This window comes from Perca flavescens, chromosome 6 (assembly GCF_004354835.1).
Source record: "Perca flavescens isolate YP-PL-M2 chromosome 6, PFLA_1.0, whole genome shotgun sequence".
In the NCBI taxonomy this organism is placed as follows: domain Eukaryota; kingdom Metazoa; phylum Chordata; class Actinopteri; order Perciformes; family Percidae; genus Perca; species Perca flavescens.
In genome coordinates this window covers 38643309-38669738 of record NC_041336.1, presented here as the reverse complement: position 1 = coordinate 38669738, position 26430 = coordinate 38643309, and the positions used below count along the sequence as shown (strand labels likewise).

At 41.2% G+C, this 26430-nt stretch overlaps 2 protein-coding genes across 2 annotated transcripts in view; both read right to left on the bottom strand.

Moving 5' to 3' along the window:
- Positions 1-4487: 4487 nt before the first annotated feature.
- pou3f2b (POU class 3 homeobox 2b) lies at positions 4488-5630 on the bottom strand. Its single transcript, XM_028581430.1, has one exon. It carries the CDS (start codon positions 5628-5630, stop codon positions 4488-4490), a length of 1143 nt encoding a protein of 380 aa, XP_028437231.1.
- Positions 5631-13793: 8163 nt separating this feature from the next.
- Positions 13794-26430, bottom strand: part of LOC114557388 (proprotein convertase subtilisin/kexin type 4) — a 256104-nt gene continuing 243467 nt past the window's right edge. The window contains exons 18-20 of the mRNA XM_028580817.1: positions 19063-19232; positions 14874-14942; positions 13794-13987 (exon numbers count right to left, since the gene is read on the bottom strand). Of these exons, the coding sequence (XP_028436618.1) occupies positions 13811-13987; positions 14874-14942; positions 19063-19232 (416 nt within the window). The 3' untranslated portion in view covers positions 13794-13810. The remainder of the gene's footprint in view (positions 13988-14873; positions 14943-19062; positions 19233-26430) is intronic.

Here is a 26430-nt window from a genome sequence, read left to right as displayed (position 1 = left end):
TTGAATGGATGCTGCCGTCGCTAGATGGCGCTAGAACACCGAGCATCCACAGCTCAGCTCAGTGGTGTGTGTGTGTGTGTGTGTGTGTGTGTGTGTGTGTGTGTGTGTGTGTGTGTGTGTGTGTGTGTGTGTTTTCTTCCCTGGGAGCCTAATGGGAAATTTCAAGTCACCTAAATAAAAAGGAAGGTGTAATTAACGCGACGAGCTATTAATTGCATCTGCTAGAGAGCGGATGAAGGGCACGAGGGCGCACTTTTTTTGGATTACTGGGCTCCACAAAAGTCTACTTCAGAGATCAGAAGAGAGAAGGCTTTATTTCCGGGGGTCGTTTCGTGCCAGGCATCCAAATGGCAGGTCAAACGGCGAGCGATGAGAGCTATAACGCAGACAGGGACTTCTTCTATTTCCCTGCACCAACTCCAAGCATTGGGTTTGCGATCTGTAACATATAGGCTACTGCATCTCAGAGGGATAATGTCCACTGGGCTCATTATCCCATATAGAAGTCGATTAACCATATGGCCGTTGATTAAATAGTCCAATAAGGTCAGTCAAAATTCACTTTTGAATAAGAAAACACAGACGCCACTCCATTGGGTATTCTGGAAATATTACGGTTCATTTTTCATAATGGAAAGACGCTTTTTTGTTTATGATCAGATGAATCGGTCAACGCCATCAATAACCGATCAGCTACAGATTCCTATAGTCGATCCTCCTGGTTTGCTCAGTAACGCCGAGGGAACTCTCACTCTCAGTGCATCCATACAGGCTCATCTGTTCACGCATCTGCACACATCGAGCTGCAGCTTGTGGAGTGAAATGGAGAAGAAACCGATTGTAATTAATATTATTATGACAACCACAGAGGGCAACACATTTTACTTTTTTTTTTTTTTTTTTTGGAGTTAAGCAGGAAGCGGCAGGGAAATAGCATCTTTGCATTTTAGCTGTCGACTTCAAAATAAAAATGAAGTAGAATCATTAGATTTAGATTTACAAATATCACACCACAGGTTTCTGTGGGAATATTATAGAGAAATGACATAACATAGTGAATAGGAGCATACCATCAGGGTCACCACTGTCAGTATCACTGTCATTGTCAGTCCCTACAGAAACGTTAGAGTGGAGATTTCTGGTAAGCACTTTTTTTTAATCCATTGATCCAGAACCTTTTGTTTTGATGGGACAAAATAAAAACCATAAGTTCTGTTTAAATTCAGGAAACCTGTGTTTAACTCTCACAGCCTATGATGCGTTTAAAGTCTGGTTTGTTCAAACCTTCAGTTTAAAGTGACCGAGATTAATAGCCAAACATGTCCAAAACATATATTTAAACTTGTCTGGGACCAGGAACAGTGAAATGATGGTGAATAAAACAAGTTTGTGAATTTTAGGGATTATAGGCTACATTTTGAAATGCTACACATCTTTGTTTTTATACCATGGGAGACATACTCTAGATGCTTCTTTTTTTCTTCTTCTTTTTGTCCACAACAGTGTGAGTGTGCAACAGAGAAAGTGAAACCTCTCGCTCCAAATAAAAATATTACCGTGTTGGACCTCTTTCAAACCCTCCTAAGGACCACTATTGGTCCTCGAACCCCACTTTGGGAACCCCTAATTTAACCCCTGCAGACGGAAGCTGTGCTTCTCCCAGCCAAAGCCAGTCGATTTGAAAGCAGCCTGGGGCAGAAACAACACATCATCGGCTCACAATCTTCCATTCATCAAGCCTCAGCCAGACCAGTGAGCTCAAAGCAAGACGCGGATTGGGATTTTTTAACACCGCAGATGTCGGGCAGATAGTGAACTCACAGCAGCAGTCTTGGTTTGCTGGATGTAAAGTGTGGGGGAGGAAAACCATATAGCCTCGACGTTGGAAAAAAGCTGTTTAATATCAACCCCATTATTTAAAAATGTGCAAGTCCGTTGTGTGTCCAGTGATGAAACACCTACAGGCATTGATCACCTCTGCTTTATCTACCCCAAGTTCATCCAGTGAATATGACATATAGCCTATGCACCCCCCCCTGCCCGCCCCAAAAAAAAATGAAAATAAAAAAATGAAAATAAAAATAAAACAACAACCCCAAAACCACTCGTTTAACAAGCAATTAAACAAAATGACAAGAAAACAGCGTCGGGTTGCTACAGGTCTACATCCCACAACTTGAAGTTCCAGTGAATTATGAGTTGGATTATGAGTTGGATCGATTCATTAAAGCTACTGAGGAAAGATTTCAACGCCATGGCGGTTTCTGCGGGTTGGGTTTTTTTTGCAGGAGAAAAACATACATCAGGAAGGGAAAAAAGAAAAGATGTTTCCTCATGACAGGAGAACACACACAAAATAAAACAAGTCCCTGGATATCTGTTTTTGCATAAAACGAAAAGCAAGCTACTGTACGGAGAAAAGATGTACTATATACATTTAGCTGTGACGGTTTTAGGCTGTGGCAATCCCGTTGAAAAATCCAAAATATGTCTTTCTTCTTCCCTACAAAACAAAAGCCTCCTCGGTGTCCTTTCATATATATATCTCGCACTTTGTGTCATCTATAAAAAAAACAAAAAACCCATCGTATAATAAATTACAATCTCATAAAGAATGCTGAAAAATAGAAAATAAAAATGTCTACGAGCAATTTCCCCCATGTAATAGAAAAACAGACGAAGAGGAACAAAATGGCTGAAAGGAAATGCATGGCAACGACCTTACAAACAAATTAAAATAACACCTTGTGAATAATAATAATAATAATAATAATAATAATAATAATAATAATAATAATAATAATAATAATTTTGATCATATGCTGAAATTTTTGGAATGTCACTAAAATGTGTTTTTGGGAAGAATTCTAAAGGCCTTAATATTATTGTTTTTCTCAAACACTAATCATGATGCTTATCTCCGTTTCTATCCTCTGATTCATTGTGGGAAATTGTCTACAATAATATAATCGATTAATCCAAATTCACTCCTCGAAGCATCTATATTTCGATTTGAAACACAATCTAATGTCATTTCAGAGCGGGCATCAAATGGCAAAAACAGAAGTCCTTAGACAATTCAAACAAATTAAATTGATTTCACATTCATTCAAAAATATTTAGACTGAAAATAGAATGCTCCACAAAATAAAATATTAAACCGTAAACGAGCATAATGTCGGCAACAAAATCAACTTTAAATAGCACACAAATACAAGGCAGTAGGTAGGCTATGATGAATGAGACTGGATTTCTTTTTTTAAAAACATAACCTGTCTGTTTTTAAAAACATCAATCCAAAAAAGTGCCCCAGTGAAGAAAGAAAAACGGAAAAAAGATGAAGCCATGACTTTTAAAGTTATACAATATTTACAAAAGTGGATCCAAATGTTCTGTGAGAGTTGGTGACGTATATTTTCTGTATAGATAACTATATCTATAGCCCATCCTGTGGAAAAGTGCCAGATAATCCAATCAATCGCCACGGAGCCCTTCCTGAAGCTGGGAGACTCTGAGGGGGGGGGGGATATTATTGGACGCTTGTTTTGTGAAAAATATAATGAAAGTTTTGATACTGCCGCCTGACTGATGACAGAGGTCATAACGCACTTTTTATTTACCACATCACTAAGGCCAATTACTGAATGGTTTAGCCCGTGAGCTGCACAAATGTAGCCTAATAATAATAATAATAATAATAATAATAATAATAATAATAATACAAATTATAATAGTAATACTCTGTGTCCATAACTAAAGCCTGACCTCTGTCCTCGCAGAATAAATAAGAGCTGAATGGCCTGCAGTGTTGTGAATGCAGAGCGGCTCTGTGCTGCTGCCTGGCAGACAGATGGGACTCAGGCGATGCTCACCCTCAGCTGGACTCCACTGGACTGGGACTGCAGCCTTTACTGGCCTCCAGTTTACTCCATTAACGCAGCTCCTTTGACCCACCCCCCTCCCCTGCACCACCCACCCATCACTGCTGGACGCACAATTTAGGGCTACAAAACTAAACGCCTTTGTATTTGCTTTCCCTTTTACGCACAGGAAGAAGAAAAAAACGTGTTTTGTGATTTGATATAAAAGTGGCGAATGGAAAACCATTCAACTATGCTTTTTTTTGTGTGTCTAAAACCAGGTATCCCTCCTCTTCTTCTTTTTCAAGTATAATTTCAATACACAATAGGGGCTACACCTTGAAACTGCGTCGACTGGAGTCACAGTGCTGGTCATGTATCCTCGGAGAACACAACACAGGCTTCTGTTCCTTTAGTCTGCCTGGGAGAGGAAAACCAAAATGTCCTGTCCTCCGCTCACTCATTTTCCATTCCTCAGAAATTCACCGCAGATATTGTGTGAGTACTCACTGCAATCTATTATACATAAAACACCCACTATAGCGTTTCATAGTTCAGTGATTTATATATAACCTTGGGGATAAATAAAAAGGAGAAACATGTCCTGGAGGAGCGCTCCGGCAGAGTTCATTGGACCGGGGTCTGGACCCCGTGGTGCGGCGGCGTGTCCCCGTACACATCCTCGCTCCCCGGCAGAGCTCCTCCGGGAGGGGTCATGCGTTTCTCCTTCTGTCTCCTGTTACAAAACCAAACCCTGACCACTTCTTTCTCCAGGTGCAGACTGTCCGCCAGGCCGATTATTTCCGACGCTGCCGGTTTAGGACACTTCAAAAAATGGCTCTCCAGAGCTCCCTTTACGCTTACCTCGATTGAAGTCCGTTTTTTCCTTTTCCTCCCCTGCGCCGCGATTTTGTCCAGGCTGGTCGGGCTTCCCGAGGTGGAGTCCGCCTCCTCCAACCACTTGTTCAACAGAGGCTTCAGCTTGCACATGTTTTTGAAGCTGAGCTGCAGGGCCTCAAACCTGCATATGGTGGTCTGGGAAAACACATTTCCGTACAGGGTCCCCAGGGCGAGTCCCACGTCCGCCTGCGTGAAGCCCAGCTTGATCCTCCGCTGCTTGAACTGCTTGGCGAACTGCTCCAGGTCGTCCGAGGTCGGCGTATCCTCGTCCGAGTGGTCGTGGTGGCTCTGCGGCCGGTGCTGGTGCTGATGCTGGGACGGAGGGTGGCCGTGATCGCTGAGGTGCGGGCTGTGGTGCTCGTCGTGGCTGTCTCTTAGGTTGTGGTGGTGCATCCCCTGCCCGCTGCCCGGGATCAGCCCGTTGACGCCGAAGCCCGGCTGGGAGTAGATAAGGCTTTGGCCGTTCGTAGTGGCCATGCTCGGTATGTGCGCCGCGGTGGTGGTTCTCCACGCCCGGCCGTCGTGGTGGTTCCCGTGCGTCTGGTGCACCAGGTGGGGCCGCGACTGGTGCTGAAGGTTGCTGCTGGAGTTGTGCATCTCGTCCCTGGCGCCCTGCACCGCGGGTTTGATGTCCTGCTCCGCGCCGAGCGGGCTGGAGGACCACGGGGCTCCTTCTCCGTGGGACAGCGCCGTGATCCACTGGTGTGCGTGGCTGAGCGTGTGGCTGTTGCTCTGCAGCGGGTAGTCGCCCTGCAACAGGCTTTGCGCGTCCCGGTACGCTGTGGCTTGCTGCATGCTGCCGGGCTCCGAGTGCACGATGGATGCGCTGGAGGTGAGGATGTTGTAGTGGTTAGACGCTGCGGTCGCCATGACTCTCGGAGCCGGACTGGTCGCTCGGATTAAAGGAAGCTCGCATTTGACAGATCCTCTCCTGCCCACAGGCGGCTCTCAGGCGCTCTGCCAAGTGGACGCAGAGGCGCACCTGGACTCCGCCACGCCTCCGCCGCTCATTGGACACCAAAGGATGATGGACGTGGTAACCAAGGGCAACGACGCAGTGATTGGCTGCGGGGAAGTCTCACCAAACACTACTCTTTGTTGGAGGTGCGAGTTGAGGCTGCCGCGGAAGCGGAGAGCCGGAGTGCAGCATGGGGAGACGGAGCACCGGGATCAGCAATGCAACTGTAAGATCCAGTGGATTTCCTTTGATAATCATGTTCTATCAGGACTCAGGCTCAGGCTAGTTTAGATCCAGGGGACCAGGGTGTTTACCAAGATGAATACCAAATCTCTGTTGTGTAGGATATACAAATGTGTAATTCTCCGCACATTTATGATATTAAATATTATTATGGAGACGTGTGTGTAAAATCCTAATTTAATTAGGCGATGTAAACCTTTTCACTGCAGCAGCAAATATTGTTAGATTTCAAATGAAATATCTACATTACATGTGCAAAGACATAGACAAGGCCTGTCTGTTTCATGTTTTACGTTGTAGGTGTATGTATTTTAATGTCTGTTATTTCTGCAGCGTTGTGTGTGTGTATGTGTATATAAAAAAATATAGCTACTGAGTATTAAGAATCGTTATAGTCTATCAATCAACCAATACTTAAAAGTAGAGATAACATCATTTTAACATAAAAAACAAGCAAAATAGTTTGAAATCTAATTTATTCAAACCGGTCTTAAAACAACAGGCATGCTGACATAATGTCCCATACGGTTTACTGTGTTATTGAGATATAGAGTTGTAGGATATATACAGTATATATATATATATATATATATATATAATATGCTAGTTTGTTTAAAAAAAAGTGAGTTATCTGGTAAAGGAAAAAGCTCAGGCCCGTTTCAATCAAATCGATTTTATTAGAAAAAGAAAATCTCCTTGTATTAAAAGTGAATAAATTGGATTTAATGGTGAGTGAAATGGAACGTGTTGGACCTCATTGATGACCTTATCTGTCCTAACAGCATTCAAGTAAAAGTTATAGCAGTTTAAATTGAAATGTGTATCATTTTAAAAACACCCTTCTTGGATTGCATCAGTGTAAAGTCCATTATGTTCCTGCTACCTAGATTATTTCAAACCGTTGCTTATCAAAGCTATTAATGACAGACTCCTGCAATTTTATCAACATTCCTCAGTGGTTATAAAGATGTAAGTTAGTACATTTTCCCCAGCGAAGGCTTGGAGATGTGTCTAAATTCATATGTCTTGACTTGAAAACTTTTAACAGCCCATAAAGTAAACAAATCCACTTTTGTGTCCCAGCAGGCTGTGAAGTGAATTAACAAGGCTGCACTGGGAGGAGTGGCTACACACAGAAAAAGGAGGGTCATTGGATTGAAGTTAAGATTCTATATATAGCTTGAATGACTTAAAAGAGTTTCTTTTTTAAACACTGAAACACACCATTTATATGGTTCCCAAATTGTTTAAGTTTGAAGCATTTCATGTGCTCCTAAGCAGCTGTTTACAGTGCTGTAAAGCATCTATGTGGGATCCTTAGAACAGGGTGTAAAGGTATTGAAAGCCTTTTAAGGATTCTTTACATCCCCCAAAGAGATTTCAAAGTTATTTTCAGGTCTATATATACAACTATTTTAGAGTTTATGGTGTGTGAAAAGCTCCTCTGGCTGTAAAGTGAGGACAGACCTAAGTGAAAAGCAGGATTAAGCCCAGACTCAGGCCTCCAGTCCGGGGCAGGGAGGGCAGCTTTCCATCCCGTCCCAGCTGTCGTCCCCCAAGTGTCAGCTTCAGGGACCAGGACTTTGTCCAGAGAGGGGACATTCCTGGCCGACCGCTGCTGGTTGCCATAGGGAGAGGTAAATGAAAAAACAGCAGTCGCGTCGCTGCTGCCCCCCCACGCCCCCCCCACCCCCTGTTCCTAGACTATCTAAAGGCCTCTATTTAGAGAGGCTCTCTGCTGCTGGGACAAAGCCTTTGCAGGGATAAAGGAGGGAGGGGTAAAGAGCACAGGGCTCTGAGAGAGAGAGAGAGAGAGAGAGAGAGAGAGAGAGAGAGAGAGAGAGAGAAAGGACTAGAAGAAGTGAAAAAGATGAGAGAGATTCTGTCTGTCCTCAAAGCTGCTCCTCACACTGCAGTGAAATAAAGCAAACTGTGTGAACACCAAAAAATACAAACAAAACTTCAAAAATGTTCAACTTGCTAACTTCTGATGCAGTCCCTTAATTTTGAATACTAGAAGGCATTAATAATTCCTACTGTATAGATGCAATTAAAAAGCACTTTTGGTCGCTGTATGGCCTATAACAATTCAATCCACCAGAAATAAAGTAATACATACTGGCCACAAATTAAACCTATAAATCAATGGAGACAGTTCTTCAATATCCACAATTTATAACTTCTAAACTATGCAAATTACTCAAACTAATTAAAACATGTTATTTAATAACTTGGACCTAGTAGTAAAATTAAAAGGCAATAAGAAAAGCAATTATCAAAGAAATATTTTCACAAAAAATATTCAAACTGTGCAGTAAAAACAGAAAAGGCTACGCTGAATATACACCCACAAATCATTCTTAGCCATGTTAATTTATTCGGAAAGTTCACACAGGGACACATGTCATGTGTACGGACTGAGGACTGTGAACAATACAGGAGCACACAACAAAGGGAAGTGCTAATTACAAAATGTTCTCGAACCCTGCTTTATGTGACCCAAATTGGATTTTTAATGACACTGATTTAAGTTGTTCTTCAACTTTTCTTTTGTCTTGATGCTGCTTAAGTAGCCGAAATAGACAATATTTATCTCTGATGTTACTAACAAACATGAATAAAATATCAAATGCAACCATCTTGAAATATAGGGACAGAAAAGTGTATATCAAACGCATAGAATATGAAAGAAATATGTTATATTCATCCATTGAAGGCCCAATTGGCAACCAAAATGTACCAACATTTTAAATATAAGGTTGGAAATAGTTATGACTTATTATTAACAGAGAGGTCTTTTTAACAGTAATTATAAGTCTGCAATGTTTTCTGATGTTGTTGGTCTGTTTACATTAAAACATCTGTAAACAGTGATATAAACCAGGCCTATGATGATCAGCTGAGAAACCCAAAATGCTTATTATCCATGTATAACTCAAGCTCTCCAATTAAGTATTACTGATTGGGCCTTTAATGGATTTCATTTCATAGGCTAATAATCCTTTATGGATGTGAATCCAGCTGCACTGATAGCACATGAAGCTGCCAGGATTTAAGTCATACGAGGAAAAGTTTCCAGGCACGGCTCAGTAATTCATTCTGGTAATATTGAACATTATTGTGGCGTAACATTGAAATCGGCCAAATCAAAAGAACATTGTGGTAATTAGGCTGTAATTCAAGGAATTACCACATCGCCACACAGGCTTAAATAGTCGTGTTGGGAGAAACGCAAAGCACATTATTTTAATGGTGTAATATGCAAACTATGGCTCGTTTCAATTACATGGCTTAACAATGCATAAATGATGCGAGCCTTGTTATTTGGACTGCACGGTCCTCAGTTATTCAATCACTCAGAGGGGCCAATGTTAGGGGCCATGCTGCCTCCTCTCATACAGTAAAAACACAGTGCTGAGCACCGAGGGCCGCTGCCAAACTACATTTAAGGGAATAAAAATGAACAGCCGAGAATGTAAGCGTTAAATTAACAGTAGGATAATTATATGACCCGTGTGCTGTAAGGATTCAATTTCTAACGCTTTAATTAGGCGACAGTCTCCCCATACATCAGCTCACATCCCTCTGCCAATTTCTCACCAGAAAGCGTCCTGTGAGCGGAAATAATTAGATTTTATTAAGACACGACTCGCGTAATAAAGAAAATCAAAGGAGGGGCTGGTTGAATATGATATTTTTTTAAATCATTGATTGTTCCACACACACAGTCCACTGAGCCCCATTTAAAGACAAGGACAGTTGAGTCCAAACTAGAAGTAAAGAGGCTGCTATCCGTCTGACTATATTAACCCATATAATGAACTGTCCACTGTCTACTGTAGGAGGAAGATACAGTAACTTATGTTGAATATATATATATATATATATATGAAATATAGTCCATTTGTTATAACTTTAGAAGGATTCTATACAAAATGCCCTGCAAAATTACTGTAATGCTGCAACTAACTAAATTAATCATATAATCAGAGAACATTGCCAGTCCATATTTCCCAGAACCCAAGATGACACATTTAAAGTCCCCCCTCCAGTCAAAAATGTGTTTTACTTATTGTTACCTGGCTTGGATGTTTGAGCTTCACTGTGCAGAGTCTGACCGGCTTTTATCTGCCGAAGGGAAGTTTCTCTCAACTCACCTTGAATCTCAGTTTAATGCCTGGATGTTCGAGAAGATTTTTGTGACATCACAACTAGTTTGGAGCCAGTCATGGTCCAATATGCAACTTACACAAAAGTGATGTGGAAACGTGAAGCATATACACTGAGAACAGACTTTTCAGTGAAGTTGGAGACATACTGTGTCTAATTCTGTTGGTAAAGTTTGCAAATAAAAAAACCTATTGGCATATTTTTAGCTTCTGTATGTTTTCCAATGATGGAGAAAGACTAGATGTAATTTTAAGATTTCTTAACGAGGTAATTCAATGTTTTTTGTGTGTGGAAAAAACACATGGGACACCACTTATTATTCCAAGCACAGTATTTTTGTTCTAAAACATGTCTGGAGGGGATCTTTAATTGCTTGCGTCCAACCAACAGTCCCAAACCCAAAGATATTCATATATCAGCAAATTTTCACATTTGAGAAGCTTGAATCTTAGACCTAAAAAATGACTTAATTATTAAAATTGTTGCAGATAAATTCTGTCGATCAACTAATTGTTTCATTTCTAATTAACTATATGAATAGGTATTTGCCCCTATTAAATAGCTGGACTATAACAATAGGAGATATAATCCAATGAGGTACAATAACATGTTTAACAATTTAGCGTTTAGTGCCTCAAAGACACAAAATAGTCCCTGTTAGAACATTATTGGTTTATTACAGTCTAATGGGAACAATTATTACTAACTGGATGTTTTTTTTTTTTTCAACTTTGACTTGTTTGTCTCATTCCAGACCAGATACCAAATCAAAAAACCAAAAGAACTGTACCAATCTCCTTTCATCTAAAAGATTGTATCCTGGAAATTAAAGATATCCTGGGTTATAACAAAGTAGTTTGCATTGTACACTGCGGAATATATACATTCAAGATATACAGTATGAAACATAAAACATTTAATACTTTTAAATCATGCGCAGATCCATTGCTGCTGTGTAATAACAGAGATGTCATGTTGTTGAGGTTTTATTTCAGATTAGCCGTTCAGATATCAATAATTCTTGTGCAGGCTCAGCTCAAGTCTTACATAACGAGAGCCGACCCACGCATTTCATCCTTACTGTAATTGTTGTGTGCATCAAAGGGAGGGAGATTGACAGGCTGTATGGGAGGATTAATACAGTGGGTGAGTGACTACATACTGGGTCGGGAGGGAGGGGGGAAGAAGAGAGGAGAGAGACTAAGATATGGGGGTGAGAAGGAGTAGAATGAGAGAAAAGTAGAAGAGGACAAAAAGTGGGGAGAGAGTTAACGAGAGGGAGAGCATTAATTGTGTGCATTGTGCCGGGGCTCTTTTGCTGAGTGTAGCTGTTGAGGTGCGGGCGCTAACCCCTCCAGCAGCCCGCCGTGATCTGAGCCAGCTCTCAGACTGCTGTATTCCAATGCAATTAGGCCACTCAAAGGCCTGCTTAAAGCTGCACCTCCACACACACACACACACACACACACACACACACACACACACACACACACACACACACACACACACACACACATACACAGATAGCAACAGCCCCTGTGGGTCCCCTCCATTGTAGCGGGGAGGTGTATTCTGTCCCTCTTTGAGGCCCTGGATGAAGAGACCACCCTGGGGAGCAGAAAAATGGGAGGATTACCTCTCTTTCTGTTTTTTCCCTCTGTCTTTCTCTCTTTCTGTCTCTTTATCTCTCTCTCTCTTTTGGCTTAGGAGTTCACCTCTAAAATCAGCTCAGGCACAGAGCTGAGCTTTGGTTAGTTCCTCCAAAGAGACACAACTTGGGCGTTTTTTTTGCAGAAGGAAACAGAGGAAGAAGAGCAACGAGGCATCGCTGTGATGGATGTCATTGTGGGACTGCTTTAGCAATATCACTTCCCTCTTCCTCTTTCATTATTCATACAGTCATATATTTCAACAAGTGGCGCGGGGCGTGTAGCTCACTAGCTTGTCCCCGTTGGCATTAGCGCCGCAGCCTCAGTCAGTCAGTCAGTCAGTCAGTCAGTCAGCCAGCCAGCCAGCCCTCTGTGTGCTGTATTAAGAGAAAGCTCTTTAAAATAGCAGAGTTCTCTTGGCGGCGTTTCAGCGTGTCTCATTCCCCAGAAAGCATTTAAAGCAGATTACCAACCTAACGCTACACCTCCCAAATAAGAGAGAGAGAGAGAGAGAGAGAGAGAGAGAGAGAGAGAGAGAGAGAGAGAGAAAAACCTGGCACATTAACACCTGCAATACTACTCAATGGCATCAACAGATTAACGAGGTAATCCACACAATGAGGTCTTTGATTCGTGTGGTTTGGCAGGCAATAACGCCAGGCATAATGCACACTGTTATTTCAGACCGTCCCAGCACGAGAAAACCTGGCAGAAGCCGTTCCCTTTTTTTGTCTTTCCCCGTCAGATGAGCTTTTGAAGAATTTTAACGCGTGCATCTGGCGTGTTTGCTGGTTTCCTTGTCAGGGAAATAACCTGCTGGCTGCTCCTGTGGCTCATGTGAAGGGAGAAGGGGAGGAATCACAGGCTTTCTGAAGGCTGTTTAAACAGCAGGGCTGAGGAGCTCTCCCTCGACTTTCCCCCCATTTTTCTGCATAAGGACGTGCGTATAGGATAAGTGTGTGTGTGTGTGTGTGTGTGTGTGTGTGTGTGTGTGTGTGTGTGTGAGATAGATCTTGCGGTCCCATTGCTCATGTGCGGCTCGATTAGCCCCACGTGCCTCGTTCGTCAGACGTGGAGGCATAGCAGATGGCGGGAGACGCACCGTGTTACCATGCTGCGGCACTATGTAACGCTGCTCTAATTGAAACATCAATACCGCCCTGTCAATACACTACTGCTACTTTACAAAACACCATTACCTACAGACCTGCACTTGATTTGGAAATACTGACTCTTTGTTTCATTATGGGATGCCCTGGTAATAAAAGTTTCTGGCTGATTCTGAAATGGCAACAAAGTAACTCCCCCCCCCTGCCTACCAACACTGTCTGTAATGGTTTGTGGTGTTTTTAATATCCTAATTTCAATTAAACCCATGAGTTGATTTCTGTTTGCACACAGTGTTGTGGTGGTAACGGAAGCATGCAGAAATAAGAGAGAGAATTCCCTCTGTGGCATCTCTCCGCTGTGACACATTTTTAATGAATTGATAAAAAGTTGAGGGAGTTCACATGGCTGTGATCAGTAATTCAACGTTATCGGAAATTCAGTGGAGAACAGAGAGAAATTAGGCGGCTAGAAATTAATTTGCTATTTGTCCAACTCAATGAGGAGTGACACAGCCCCTTTAATGAATGGTTAATCCATTTCTTATTGCACTGAGCTGAATTCACCCTTCAATGAAGTGGAAAAAGACAAACATATCTTTCACCAACCTTTGCAACATCCAAAAAGCAAAGAGGGGAAGATGAGTGTAGAGACTTCTGCGCTTTTGAGACTATTTGTTTTTTAGGGGAAAGATTTATATGTTTGTGCGTGTTTCTGTGGAGAGTGATTAGGTTTAAAGCCAAGCTAGGAATCCAAATAAATAATGAGTGCCGACACTGAGGCCACACCGTCATAGTATTGTACATGGAATTGATTTGTGATCAATTGGCTTGCTGCGCTGTGGAAAATAAGTCTTTATTTAACCGTGGTTCACACTGTGTTTGTTTCTTCAGTTCCTTGCCTGCTGCCCTGTGCCTTCCAGCTCACACGCTCTCCTCCTGCTGGATCGGAAGAGGCTGACTGTTGGCGACATGCTGGAGAATCTGTGACGGTAAGGACCTGTTGTCTCCGTCCACAGTATCCCTGATGGTCTTTGTCTCATGAAGCTCCTTCACGGCAGAGGGTCCTGACCCCGTGGAGGACTTCTGTCCAACATCTGTCTGGTGTAACCATTGGATACAGTATTACAGTAATATGAGTGTGAATGAGAAAACGTAATATAAAGGAAATAAAATGTAGAAGCATACAGTAAAAGCAACAAGGGCTGCAACTAACTATTACTTTCAAAATCAGCTGATCTTGTTATTTTTCCAATTCATTGATTAATCCTTCTGTCTATAAAAAATGAAAAATGCCTGGGATCGTTTCCTGAAGCCCAACTGTGATGATGTCAAATTACTTGTTTTGTACACCAACCAATAATCTGAAACCTAAAAATACTCAGCTATCACACAAGTCAAAGGAACACAGCAAATCCTCACAGCTGAGAGGCTGGAACTAGGGAATTGTCAAAAATTTTAATTTTTGTTGAAAAAACTGACAGGATGAAAGGTTAATTAAGGTTGATTAATCTCTCTGTCTAATCACTTATGATAACAAATAATTAATCAATTTAGAAAACATTTTAGCATTAAAAAAATAAAAGGGACAAATTGAATCAAGTACACGAAGCATGTGAAGTAAACGTCACTCAAACTTTGGCTCCACTGGAGAAACCCAAAATAGCGGCAGATGAAATCTGCGTTGAGCGATGGGACTGTAACATTCTTTGAATTAATACACGAAACAAACATGAATGCCATACTGCTATCACTTTTCCTACATAGTTTCCTGCCATTTCAGGTTTGACTGGCGCTCTTCTAACTACGTCCTATGGTTGCGCCCTCTTCTTCTGCAGTGGTTTAAGAAAATTAGCGCCACCAACAGTTGATTTCAATAAACTACCTCCTAGTATTCGCATAACAGTTACATGACACATTCATTTTACCGATTTTAGGGATGGAAACTTGAGTGCAGTATCTGGACTTGAGTGGTGCTGCAGCTTACCTGGAAAGCCATTCTGGACTTTAGGGGCTTGTTGGGGGTCTTCTTATCCAACATTAAGTCTCCAGGAATCTGGGTGATGGAACAATTATTTAGTGTTAAATAAATGATAAGGTAGTATAGAGCTATTATAGTATAGAGATGGATTTCATCCTGTTTCTGAGGATAGAACCCAAGATTACAAAAGACAATTTCAGGATTCATTGCAGTAATTAAATTAAAGAGGCACATAATAAAATAAATGCTGGAATACAGCATTTATTTTATTAAGTTTGGTGACACACAAGATAAAGATTTAAAACAAAGAAGAATAGTCAAAGTCAGCAGCAGAGGCCGACATTTAGGCAAGCCCCAGAAACACACTACATTTCCCATAATGCAACCAATAGAATCTTTTCATTCAACCTTCTTCCTGTTAAACACCCGCGCCTTTCAAACTTCATGTAACGTATGTCTTGTAACGTAGCCTTTCTGTTAAAAATTGGCTACCCCAAATCTTATGACATCATCAGGGGTTGTTTTCTTTTCTGACTAGACAAAATTCTTCCAGAGTGACAGAAGACATTTTACATCTGTTTGCTCAGGCTGAGTGGTAATCCCTATGACTAATAAGCAAAACTTTACGTGTACGTACTGTATGTGTAAAATCTGTGAAGTGGCCCTTTAATCTGATTCTTAAACGTGATGATTTATTTATAGTTGTTGTGGTACATTATTTGCTCTTGTTAAGTCCTCCATCTGTTGCACTTCACACCAGCATCACTTGCAGCAGGGGAAGTGAGTCCTTTGACCCCCCCTCCCTCTGCTCCTTATGGATGTCATGAGTGGAAAAACAACAGAAGAAATCAGATTCGACCCTGTTTTCTCAAGGAAAAAGACAAGGACAAACAGCTGAATTTGAAATCAATCAAAAACTGGCTCTGTCCACGGGTTTCAGACGTTGGTTACAAGTTCATTTTGGCTCAAGTTTTCAGCGAGTGTTGATGTCTCCGAGTTTTGAGGAATCCCGAGCGGGCAGCTTACAGCGGGGGCTTCAGTGACACAGTATTTACAAGGCATGAGGAAGTGGGAGCGTTGCAACAGACGGCACCGTACACGGTGCTTTCAATTATTTCTCACAGCATTCATGAAAATAGTAGCACAGCGGGGAGTGCAGTATGAACAGCAAAACTATAAAAAGACATGGAGCGAAAAGAGAACTCCCAAGCTAAAATAAATGGCATGGTATGCTGTTGTTGGTGAAGAGCTGAACAGTGTATGTCTCCCAAATAGGAGCAATAGAAATAGTGTGGTGGAGTGTAGACACGGTGAGAGTGATGGAGCAAAAAGTGAGTTTGGATTCTAAATATGTTTCCAAAATCAACTTAAAAACAAATAAAAGACTATGAGTCTACAGCCATGCTAGCAGCTCTGCGATGCTTTACTACACAGCGGTGCTTTGAGCTAAATGCTAACATCAGTATGCTAACATACTCACAATGACAATGCTAACATGCTGTTTAGTAGCTATGTTGTTTAACATGTTTGACATAGCATTTGCTAATTAACACTAAACACAAAGTATAGTTACAATTGATCCTGACTACATCAGAACTACTGTTGAAGCGTAGCATGTCACTGCCTTGCTAGCTATGTTTCCATTAAAATGTCAAGTACATTTGCACAAATGTTTGAAATTTTGCCAAACATAAAATGCGATATCGGTCTTCATGCACATTAACTTGGCTGAAGTAATTGAATGACTAGAAACAAGAAAAAGGTGCTTTAAGTTAGCATTTAATGACCCAAATTATTTGAATCTTTTGAGGAGAAGTGAAACATTTGACGTGCTGGTGGTGCTAGACGAAAAGTTAGGGAATCACCACAATCATTAGGATTCATCCTCCATGGACTGTGAATGCCTGTAGAAAATTTCACAACAATCCATCCAATAGTTGTTGAGATATAGAAAAAAACCTCAGAGTCTTTATGCAAGCAACATCACCTATAATGGAGTAATACTATCTCATTCATCCTTCACTGTCACATCCCCTGCCCTGACCGTCTCCCATTAAAGCCATGAATCAATTTGCTTAAACAAGAAGTTTTTTGGCATCTAACATTATGTCAGACCAATCTTTCTTCATTTCGGTCCTTCTGTTACCGCTCTGCCATGACACAGCACTGACAGCTGCACACATATTCCCCTATATTTTCTGATCCCTTAACACTACTACTGTCCCAACTTCATTTGTTTTTTTAGCTGATTTTCAACAACATGGCTTCAAGCTCGGTTGTATTACGTTTTTCTTTTTACTCTTGCATGATATTTTTGTAAATTATACTTCTTGGAACGGGCAGCCTTATATAGCGCTGATTATAATGTTCACACCTCATGAACATGCACCTCCTCATGAACAGGAGGAAGTTGAAACAAGTGATTTACATCAAGTCTGTGCAGTTAAGAGAGTTTGGTGAATCCAACTTGTAACACTCGTACGTAAGCCTCACAGAGATTTAGGATTAGAATACAAAAATGTTGTTGCATGATGCTCAAATGAGTCGTGAAGTAGAACCTTGGGCCTTATTTGTGTTGTTTTGGGTTATGATAAGATAACAAATCTGTTTGATTGTCTGATTTGTTCATTTTGATTAACGTCACTGTGTTAATGTTAGCAATTAATTGATGACCAAAACAACATTCAAGTGTTACTTAACTGGAAATATCCTTCAGATTGGTATAATACATAATAATATATAATATATTCAAGCAAAGGAATGCACACACATCTACACCATATCCTTTCTGTCCTCTAAGTCATCAACGGAAACAGATGACAACCAGCTTTTCCCGGATCTGATCTCTCTCTCCTCTTTTAGATGAGAAGCTGTTAGTGAGGCAGGGAGAGAGGGAGAGACATAGGGAAGGAGAGGGAGAGAGAGAGAGAGAGAGAGGCTCACATCCATAGATGTTTGTTTCCCAGCCCTTCCACCGTCTCTGTGGGACGACCCTCCTCATCCACCCCCCCTTCCCCCCAACCTAGTGGATCAAACAAAGGACATCATTTGTAGGCCAAGTCTTTTTCTGAGCGCCTCTCTTCTCGGCTCTGCATACCAATCCAATACAGCCCAAGGAAAAAAAGCCACGCCGTGGGTACGTGTGTGTGTATATGTGTTGTGTGTGTGTGTCTGGGCCGGGGGTTGGAAGGTCTGTTTGCCTCTCCGCCAAGCATCGATTTATCCTTTCTCCAATTTATTTCTCCTCCTTGCCTCTACAATCCATTCAGATCTGCCTCTAGGGGAGGAACTCGGGGTTGTCAGGCCTCGTCGTTGCCTCCTAAGACCGGCTCAAAAGTCATCTAGAGGCCCGGGGGCCGTGTACCCCTGCAAGGACATGTCAGGCAGCAACATGCACACAAACAGAACTACCTGTTGTCACTGTTGGACACTTTTGTCAGAGCTGTAATTGGCCTCATAATGCAGCGTAAAGGACATAGATAGAAGGCTTTAATGCTTGTGAGAGGATGCATTATTAGTCTGAAAGGGAATTATATTTGTTTCGGTTCAGATACTGTGCTCACAGGTGATTCAGTAGACCACAAAATGTCCTCTAATTTCAAAGGGGAGTTATACCCTGCTCGTTTCTGCAGTAACAACTGTTGGTGAAGTTGATTGTGAAGTTGGTGATATTTGATTGTTCCTCATAGTCAGGCCTAGACTCAGTGTATGAGCAGATATGATCAGAATAACGTTATCTCAAGTTCCCCATTCAACTGTCTCTGTCTGTTTGATTCTGACATTTTCAGATGTTATTACTCAGACTCAAGAATTTGTATCCTAAAGACTCGGCGGTGACGACAGCGTAGAACAGAAACGCTGCATTTGCACAAAATCCCACCGTCGTACCCTTACAAATACAGAGGCGGAGAAACACACACGCACACACACAGGCACACACACACACACACACACACACACACACACACACACACACACACACGCATATGGCAGAGATCTGCGAGCCATTCTTCAGTGTCACAGTGAGCGACGCCTGGCACATCCTTACACCTGAAGTTGATCAATGCAGATATGTCCAGGGGGAAATTGAAATCCATAGGAAATTAGGCGGCACCAGTGATTTATTGGAACAGTAAATCACAGTGTGTGATATGTGTGAAACATGTGTGATCCTGCTCTGTGTACAGTACTGTACCTTGTGTCTGGCTGGCACAGTAATATCAGCAGCCCGCACCTTCCTGTCTCTCTCCATTTGGTAGACCCATTGAATCAGGTCCAGAGGTTGGTAACGGTCCCTGTGGTACACCCCCCTGTGAGGGACGGGGTGACGCGACCCCATGGACACAATGCTCTGCAGGGGTCCCTCTGAAGCAAAAAAAGAAGAAAGAAAGCATTGAACTACAGTTAAAGCGGTGCATGGCACTGTTTGCCTCAATAGCTACATTTCCATCCAAATGTCAAGTCAATTTTGCGTAAATGTTTGAAATATTGCCAAACACATTTACTAGGCTAGTGTAATAAAACATTTTAAATAAATGAACAGACACGTCTTTCTGGGTCACTTTTCTTGATGTAAAATTCTTGAATTTGTTAGTATTTTTACACAATTTTTGATCAGCAGAAGCTGTTTAATGCATTTACATTCTGTAATTTAGCCTCTATATGGTAGTTTTTGTTGATAGTGGCGGGGTCTGCCATTTCTGCGTGAGATTCAAATTGCCTGGTGACACGAGGGATTGACAGGAAAACAATGCAATCCAGTTTTATTATTTGTAGTTTTATGTCATTGCTATTCTCAATGTCAACTCTACAGCTGTATCAGAGCTGTAGTGTTATAGTAAGAAACTGTTATGACTTAATACTTTGCTAATGCAAACCAAACATTTTCTACTGCTGCTTCTTTACATTAAAATCATTCAACTAGTGAAACATGGCCCCCACGTGAAGGATTCAAAATAAAATGTTTGAAGACCAAAATAAAAAAGTGAAACTTGTTAGTTTTATGACAAACCAACTGTGGTCATTCAATCCGAAGGTTGTGGTGAAAAAATATTTCAGGACATTTACAATGTAACACCATCACTTTACAGACAAATCATGTCAAGAATACTTTATATAAGTATATATAAGTATATCTTTAATAAGAAGACAAATGTGTTTCCAATTCATAGCATTGCATAATGTATTTGGCTAATTAAATAAATATAGAAACAGTCCGTTCCGTGATAAAACTTTTTTAATCACACATCTAACCTTACGTTTTACCTTTACCATATATCAAAGTGTTAATCCTAAACTAGCCCCTTTCAAGAAGATCTGCACCAAAATGTGCTCACTTTAGAGGGGCTTTCCTCAGCTTTCTATGCTTGTGAAGTAATCTGATCCTTTTAAGAATGAAAGTGTAAGACAGGCACACTTACAACACAATGGGAAAATCAAAAATATATATCCGACATTGAGTAGTTGTGTGAGTTTCTTAGAGGAGATTGCATTCATGCGTGAATGTTCTAATAAATCCAGGAGGATTTTTTCAAGCATAAAACAGAGATAGGGTGTAGTGTGAAGCCCAACTGAAGAATCACCGCCCCACACACACTCGCACACCCCTTCCCTTGCTGTTTTTGTCTTCTTTTTCCAGGTACACTGCTTGTGTTCCAGCTTGTTTTTGTCCAGCTTTAATTGCTTTTTTTTTTCTTTTTTTTGCAGAGAAGAAGAAAAGACAACAACAAGGCGGCGGGGGCTGCGGCTAATGGAGAGGCTGTAATTGTGAATGGAGGCATTCATCTGGAGACGTCGTCCGTGAATTGCGCCACAATGCGCAGCGCCGGGTTGCTCAGATCAGCAACCAGTCACCAAACACACACAGATGCACACATATAGACGCACACACTGAAGCCTTTAGATCACTGGAGCTCAAGAGGAGGAACGTAACAACACCTCGGCAGAGAGCGAGACAGGAGGAAAGGGGGGAGAGAAGGAGCGAGGAGCTAAGGGGGGGGGGAGTGGGGGAGCAACAAGAGAGGAGAAATTGTACGAGAGGAGGAGGAAGATGTTTCCTGCCATTTGATTTGGGCTATAGAACCTAGAAGGTAGATCAGACAGAGCACGCACGCACGCACGCACGCCACACACGCAGATTCTGATATAGAGGAACATGTAAGTAAACACAAATGCATACAAACAAGCATGCACAACACACTCATTCATTCTGTGTACAGACTCACAAACATTTCATCGGGTAAAAACCTTGAAAAACTTTTTTCAGGAAATGAAAACACTCAAAACATTTTATTGAGCTCTTTACCTACAAAGTCAGACAAAATCATTGTCAATTATTTTGTAAAACCGACAGACAGATGTGAATGGTGACCAATAGCGTTGACTTTTGATGAATTTAAATGGATACAAGGTTTCTGACCAGGAAAGAAAACACAAAAGGGTTCATGCATAGTCTCACACACACATCTTACACATACACATACATGCAAGTAAGTCTGCATACACATCTTTCAAAAACACATCAAATGAATGAAATGAATGCAAAAGGGTTGCATTAATCATCAAAAGTACCAGACTGGTAGTCTTTGTTTTGAATTTTATTTGCACAATAATGGTGTAGAATATTATCTAGTAATATATGTGTATAATTGATCGTATATGTCCTTGTAACACACTTTGACAGACAGGTAGAGACACAGAAAGACACACACACACACACACAGACACACACACACACACACAAGCTGCATTTGCACAAAATCCCACCGTCGTACCCCTACACACACACACACACACACACACACACACACACACACACACACACACATTTAAAACTAAACATCCATAAACATTATGTATAAGTTGTCAGAGCTCAGAGAACTATCTTACACACTGTTGGCGCACATTTGTTCCTTTGTTTTGTCGGTAATTAACGCGTGGCATCGGTGTAGATGCGTTGTTTTTGAACTAACAATTGCCAATGAATAACTTGTCCAAGAGTTCAAACTTAAAGTTGGATATGGCAATCCGTTTATTTATAAGTAAACAGCAAAATAATAGAACAAAATAATAATTCTTCTTTTAATCTTACCACCACGTTATCATACACGTAACCACGGTCAAAAAAAACTGTGACCTTGCTGTGCGCAACACAGCTGAAACAATTAGGCCACATTTAAACAAACCTTTCCACCCCCAGCAACACGCGCTGATTGCCAATGAAATGGCTCCAACACACACCCCACACTTGCATCCACCTGCTGAAACAGTAAAACCCCCACACACACATCCTTCAGCCTTACAAACACCATGAAGGCAAAACACACAGAAACATGGCTAAAAAAGACACAACAAAGCCTACGTGACGGTATATATTTAAAAAAAACCTCATCTTGGCGAGGTGAGACAAGGCACCTGTCAGCGCGGCGGCTCCTGCTACTACAGAGAAACATCAGGAAACAACAACTCAATTAAACACACCATCCCTGTTCAATTACTGCCACATAATCACAGCAATTCACCTTCACTTGCCGCACAGCCCCCAAACAAACACAAACAGTGGCGAGCACAAATACAGAGGCGGAGAAACACACACGCACACACACAGGCACACACACACACACACACACACACACACACACACACACACACACTGGAGCTGGAGCTTCATCCTACACATCATGAGCGTAAAGCTTACCGTGTGGTATCTGCTGACTAACTGGCATAAATGAGAGATGGAGCATGTTGGATGTTGGCAGAGATTAATATGAATGGAATTACTGAAGCTCTAAAAACAATTACATTTGCAAACATGTCCACTGTAGTATAAATGACATAAGTATGACAGTTCCTGTCCTTTAAATGCAGTTGGCTTTACTTTAGGGTAGGCAGAAGAACATTTATGTAAGTGATATAAATGCCTGAAACACTGAAAATGACATCTGCAAGTATGTATATTAGGAATGCATCATGGTAACGATGGAGTCATAGGAGTGCCATAAAAAATAATACATCTGTAATATAATAACAAAATAAATGTGGAAATATAAAGAAGAATAAATAAAGCAAAAGCAATAGGGAAAAGAATAAGGTTAAAGAAAAGGGATAAACACAAATAAATTATGTATAAAATTTGAAATTATTTAAAAATATACATTAACAAATATTTAAAAAATAGTAAGAGTAAGTTATGCAAAAATAAAGAAATAAAAGAAATATAATGGAATATACAGAAATAAATGTACAACTAAATGAACATTATCCTTATAATTATTAATTTTGTTATTTGTCATTTTTTTTCAACATTTGTTTATTCTTTTATTTATTTCTCTTTATATTTCCAGATTTATTTTCTTATTCTTCTACAGAATTATTCTTTTTTATGGCACTCCTATGACTCCATAGTTTTCAGCACTTTCTTAATAAGTAAAGAGATCATAAAATATAATCAATCAGCTGCCATTATATAAGAGGCCCAGGTGTTTTAGCATGTATTGTGTCAACTGTTTAAATTGACAGAATCTTTTTATGATAATACTCAGTTTTGTTGCATTGTTCCTGTTTTTGGCAGGGGAATTTGTGATTTGATCCCGACCAGAATTGTGTTTAATTTTGTTTCAATTTAGATGCATATAGACTGAGGAGCCACTTTATTAGGTATGCCTAACTATAACAAATGCAGTATAATACAAATCCTACCTTCATGAAGGTTGTAATGAGTTGTAAATAGTAATCAGTTTTTACAGAAACTGTTTTGGAGGATGTAGTTGGTGGTGCTGTTAAACTGTATTGCATTATACTGAGAGGTGTTTTTAACATTTTGTCTACCCTCATTAACATAAAAGAGGTGGACAAATGTCTTTCTAAAACAAAAACAGAACATTATGACCTTTATGAAGGTATGATTCTACAGGTGTACCAAATAAACTGGCAACATGTACTCATTTTTTTTAAACCAATGAACTACAGAAATGCGGGGGCTTTAACAGAGCACACAGCGGGTCACAGAAAATCAGTATACATTATTCAATAATTTCTACTTCCACTTGAATATGTGTGTGGTCTACACAGTTGACTGTGAACAGAACTAAAAAAATAAATAAAATCACCTTGCAAATCCTTTCATAATACTAGAACACTCTGGACAGTGTGTTTTTTTCTTATACCCAGGTAAAAATGTGGACATTCACAGGCTACAAGTGTTACAACATACACTGTGTTCGCATCACAACTTGTAGCAATTCTTAAGCTTAAGGAACTGTTCGTTATTTATTTGAGGGGCTACCGGAGGAGTTTTGGTATCTTAAAGGGGTGATAGAATGATTATATAGAGTATTTCACACTGTTCCTTAAGGTCTCTTAATAGGGTATGCAACATTTGTTGGGCTGAAAATTGCCCGGTTGCTATTTTATGGGCCCTTATGCATCCCTGTGTTTTGGCCCTATTTGGAACGAGAGCTTTTCTTCCAAATATGGTATGCTCATGAATATTTAGATGAGCTGCGCGCTGATTGGGTGACATACACATTCATTGGAGACGACACAGCAGGTCTCATATTTCAGACACTGCAATGTTTCGTTACTAAATTCACTTCGGAGACTTTTTTATGCAAGAAATCTACTATATAAAGCTCAAATATAGGCTGTTTTACGAAAATTGATGGCTAATTGCAAATTTGGTAAGACGTGTCAGATTTCAGGAGGTCCACACAGTCTGACGAGACAGTGGCAGCCTGCTGGGCTCCATACCCAGGAGAAAGTCACTGTTACTGGGTTACTGGACAACTGGTGCTCGGGGCTCCACGGAGCTGTCCGGCTGCCGGCATAACTATAATATATTTACAGTTTGAATTTTGTCACGCCACTTATATAACAGCTACCCTAAGGTCTTACAAAGCTAACGATAGTGTACGATTTCAATTTAATGCATTTTTGTGAATAGGAGGGGTTTCGTTAGCTGCTACTGTCCATTCAATCCTATGGGTAAAGATCGTGGCTAGCTGCAGGTCCTGGAGCTCCGTCAGGGCCTCTGCATTTGGTAGTCCAGTAACCCAGAAACGGTGATTTTATGCGGGTATGGAGCGCCGCGGGCTTCTGGTCGTGACGGAGATCCATCTAGCTCACAGCGAGCCGGAGTCTGTGAAGGAGGACACGCCGGGTGGCGAGGCAGCCCGGCCGCTGTCATGTTAGCCTGCTGAGCTCCTGCTGAACTGCGACACAAGGTCGGTAGTAACTAAAAAGCGGATGAACAATGTATAACATTTCTGAGATCTGCGTGACCTAGACGCAGAAGACTAAGCTGACCTCAGATCAGTGGTGTAGCCTATGTAAATGTTGGGGCGTGACAAAGGTAGGGACTAGAGCCAAATGAGGAGGAGCCACCGAGTTGACGTCAACTTGGTGGTTCGTTGAGATTTGCCCGTTTTCAGCAGCAGTTTCAAATTGTGAGATTTGCAGAGGAAAGAGGTGGCAATGGGATTTTGAGGTTCTATTTACCCTCCAAACTGTTGTTTTTTCAACTATGACAAGGTAAAGTCAGTTTTGCATTCTATCACCCCTTAAGTCAAAATAGACTTGACCCTCCCTTCACCAGCAATTAATCTTTCTATGACCCTCCAAAATGATTGGGAAAAAAGGCATGACCCTCCCCATCAATTTATTGATGCCTTTTGTAGTGGTTTGCGCTTGGAAACACTGTACAGATAGCCACTGTTCTTATACAACCATGACATACATGACTTTACCTCTGCTTTCTCATCTTACACATCTCACTCCACTATTATGGTGACCATTTCAGTAGATTTACTCACTAACATTGTTGTGGAAACACAATAAGCATGGAAACTAAATGCATACGTTACTCCTCTAGTAAACTAGTATTTACATGAAATAAAACAATATAACATTGAGACCATTCAACAAAGCACACTGGGTAATAACCCATAGTGACAGCTGGCCCGCCCAATCAGAAAGTGCAAAGTGCTGTAACAATCACAACAACCATGGATTGCTGTCGTGGCCAACAACTGGAAACTTTATACATTGTTCGTCTGCTATTTCATCACTAAATTCACTTCTGAGACTTTTTCATGCGCACAATCAACTATGTAGAGGTCAAATATGGGCCGTTTTACGAAAATGTATGGCTAATTGCAAATTTGGTCCGACTGTGTCAGAGTTCAGAAGCTCCACAGTCTGACATGACAGCCGGTGGGTGCCTGCCGGGGTCGCTGGCTTGCCGCCCGGCCTGTCCTCCTTCACAGACCCCGCTGTGAGCTGGCTGGAGCTCTATAGATAGGATTGGAGATGAGAAGTTTAACTGACACGTAACCGCGATCAGCGCTCACATGCTCACACGCTCCTCTTAGCACCAACTGCAATGTTTAATTAGGACAAATTCTTGTAAATTTAGCTGCTGGCTAAACAAACCATCCTCTCCGCTGGAGCAGGAAAATCCATCGCTGTATTATAAGACCAAAGCAAATGCATGTGGCTACTTAATATGCACGTAAATGACGTCATCGGCATGTTCGTGTTCTTCATTCTTGATGATGATGCCGGTTGT

Excerpts from the sequence above, each read along its gene's own strand:
- pou3f2b (XM_028581430.1), bottom strand. The coding sequence starts at position 5,630 with ATGGCGACCGCAGCGTCTAACCACTACAACATCCTCACCTCCAGCGCA.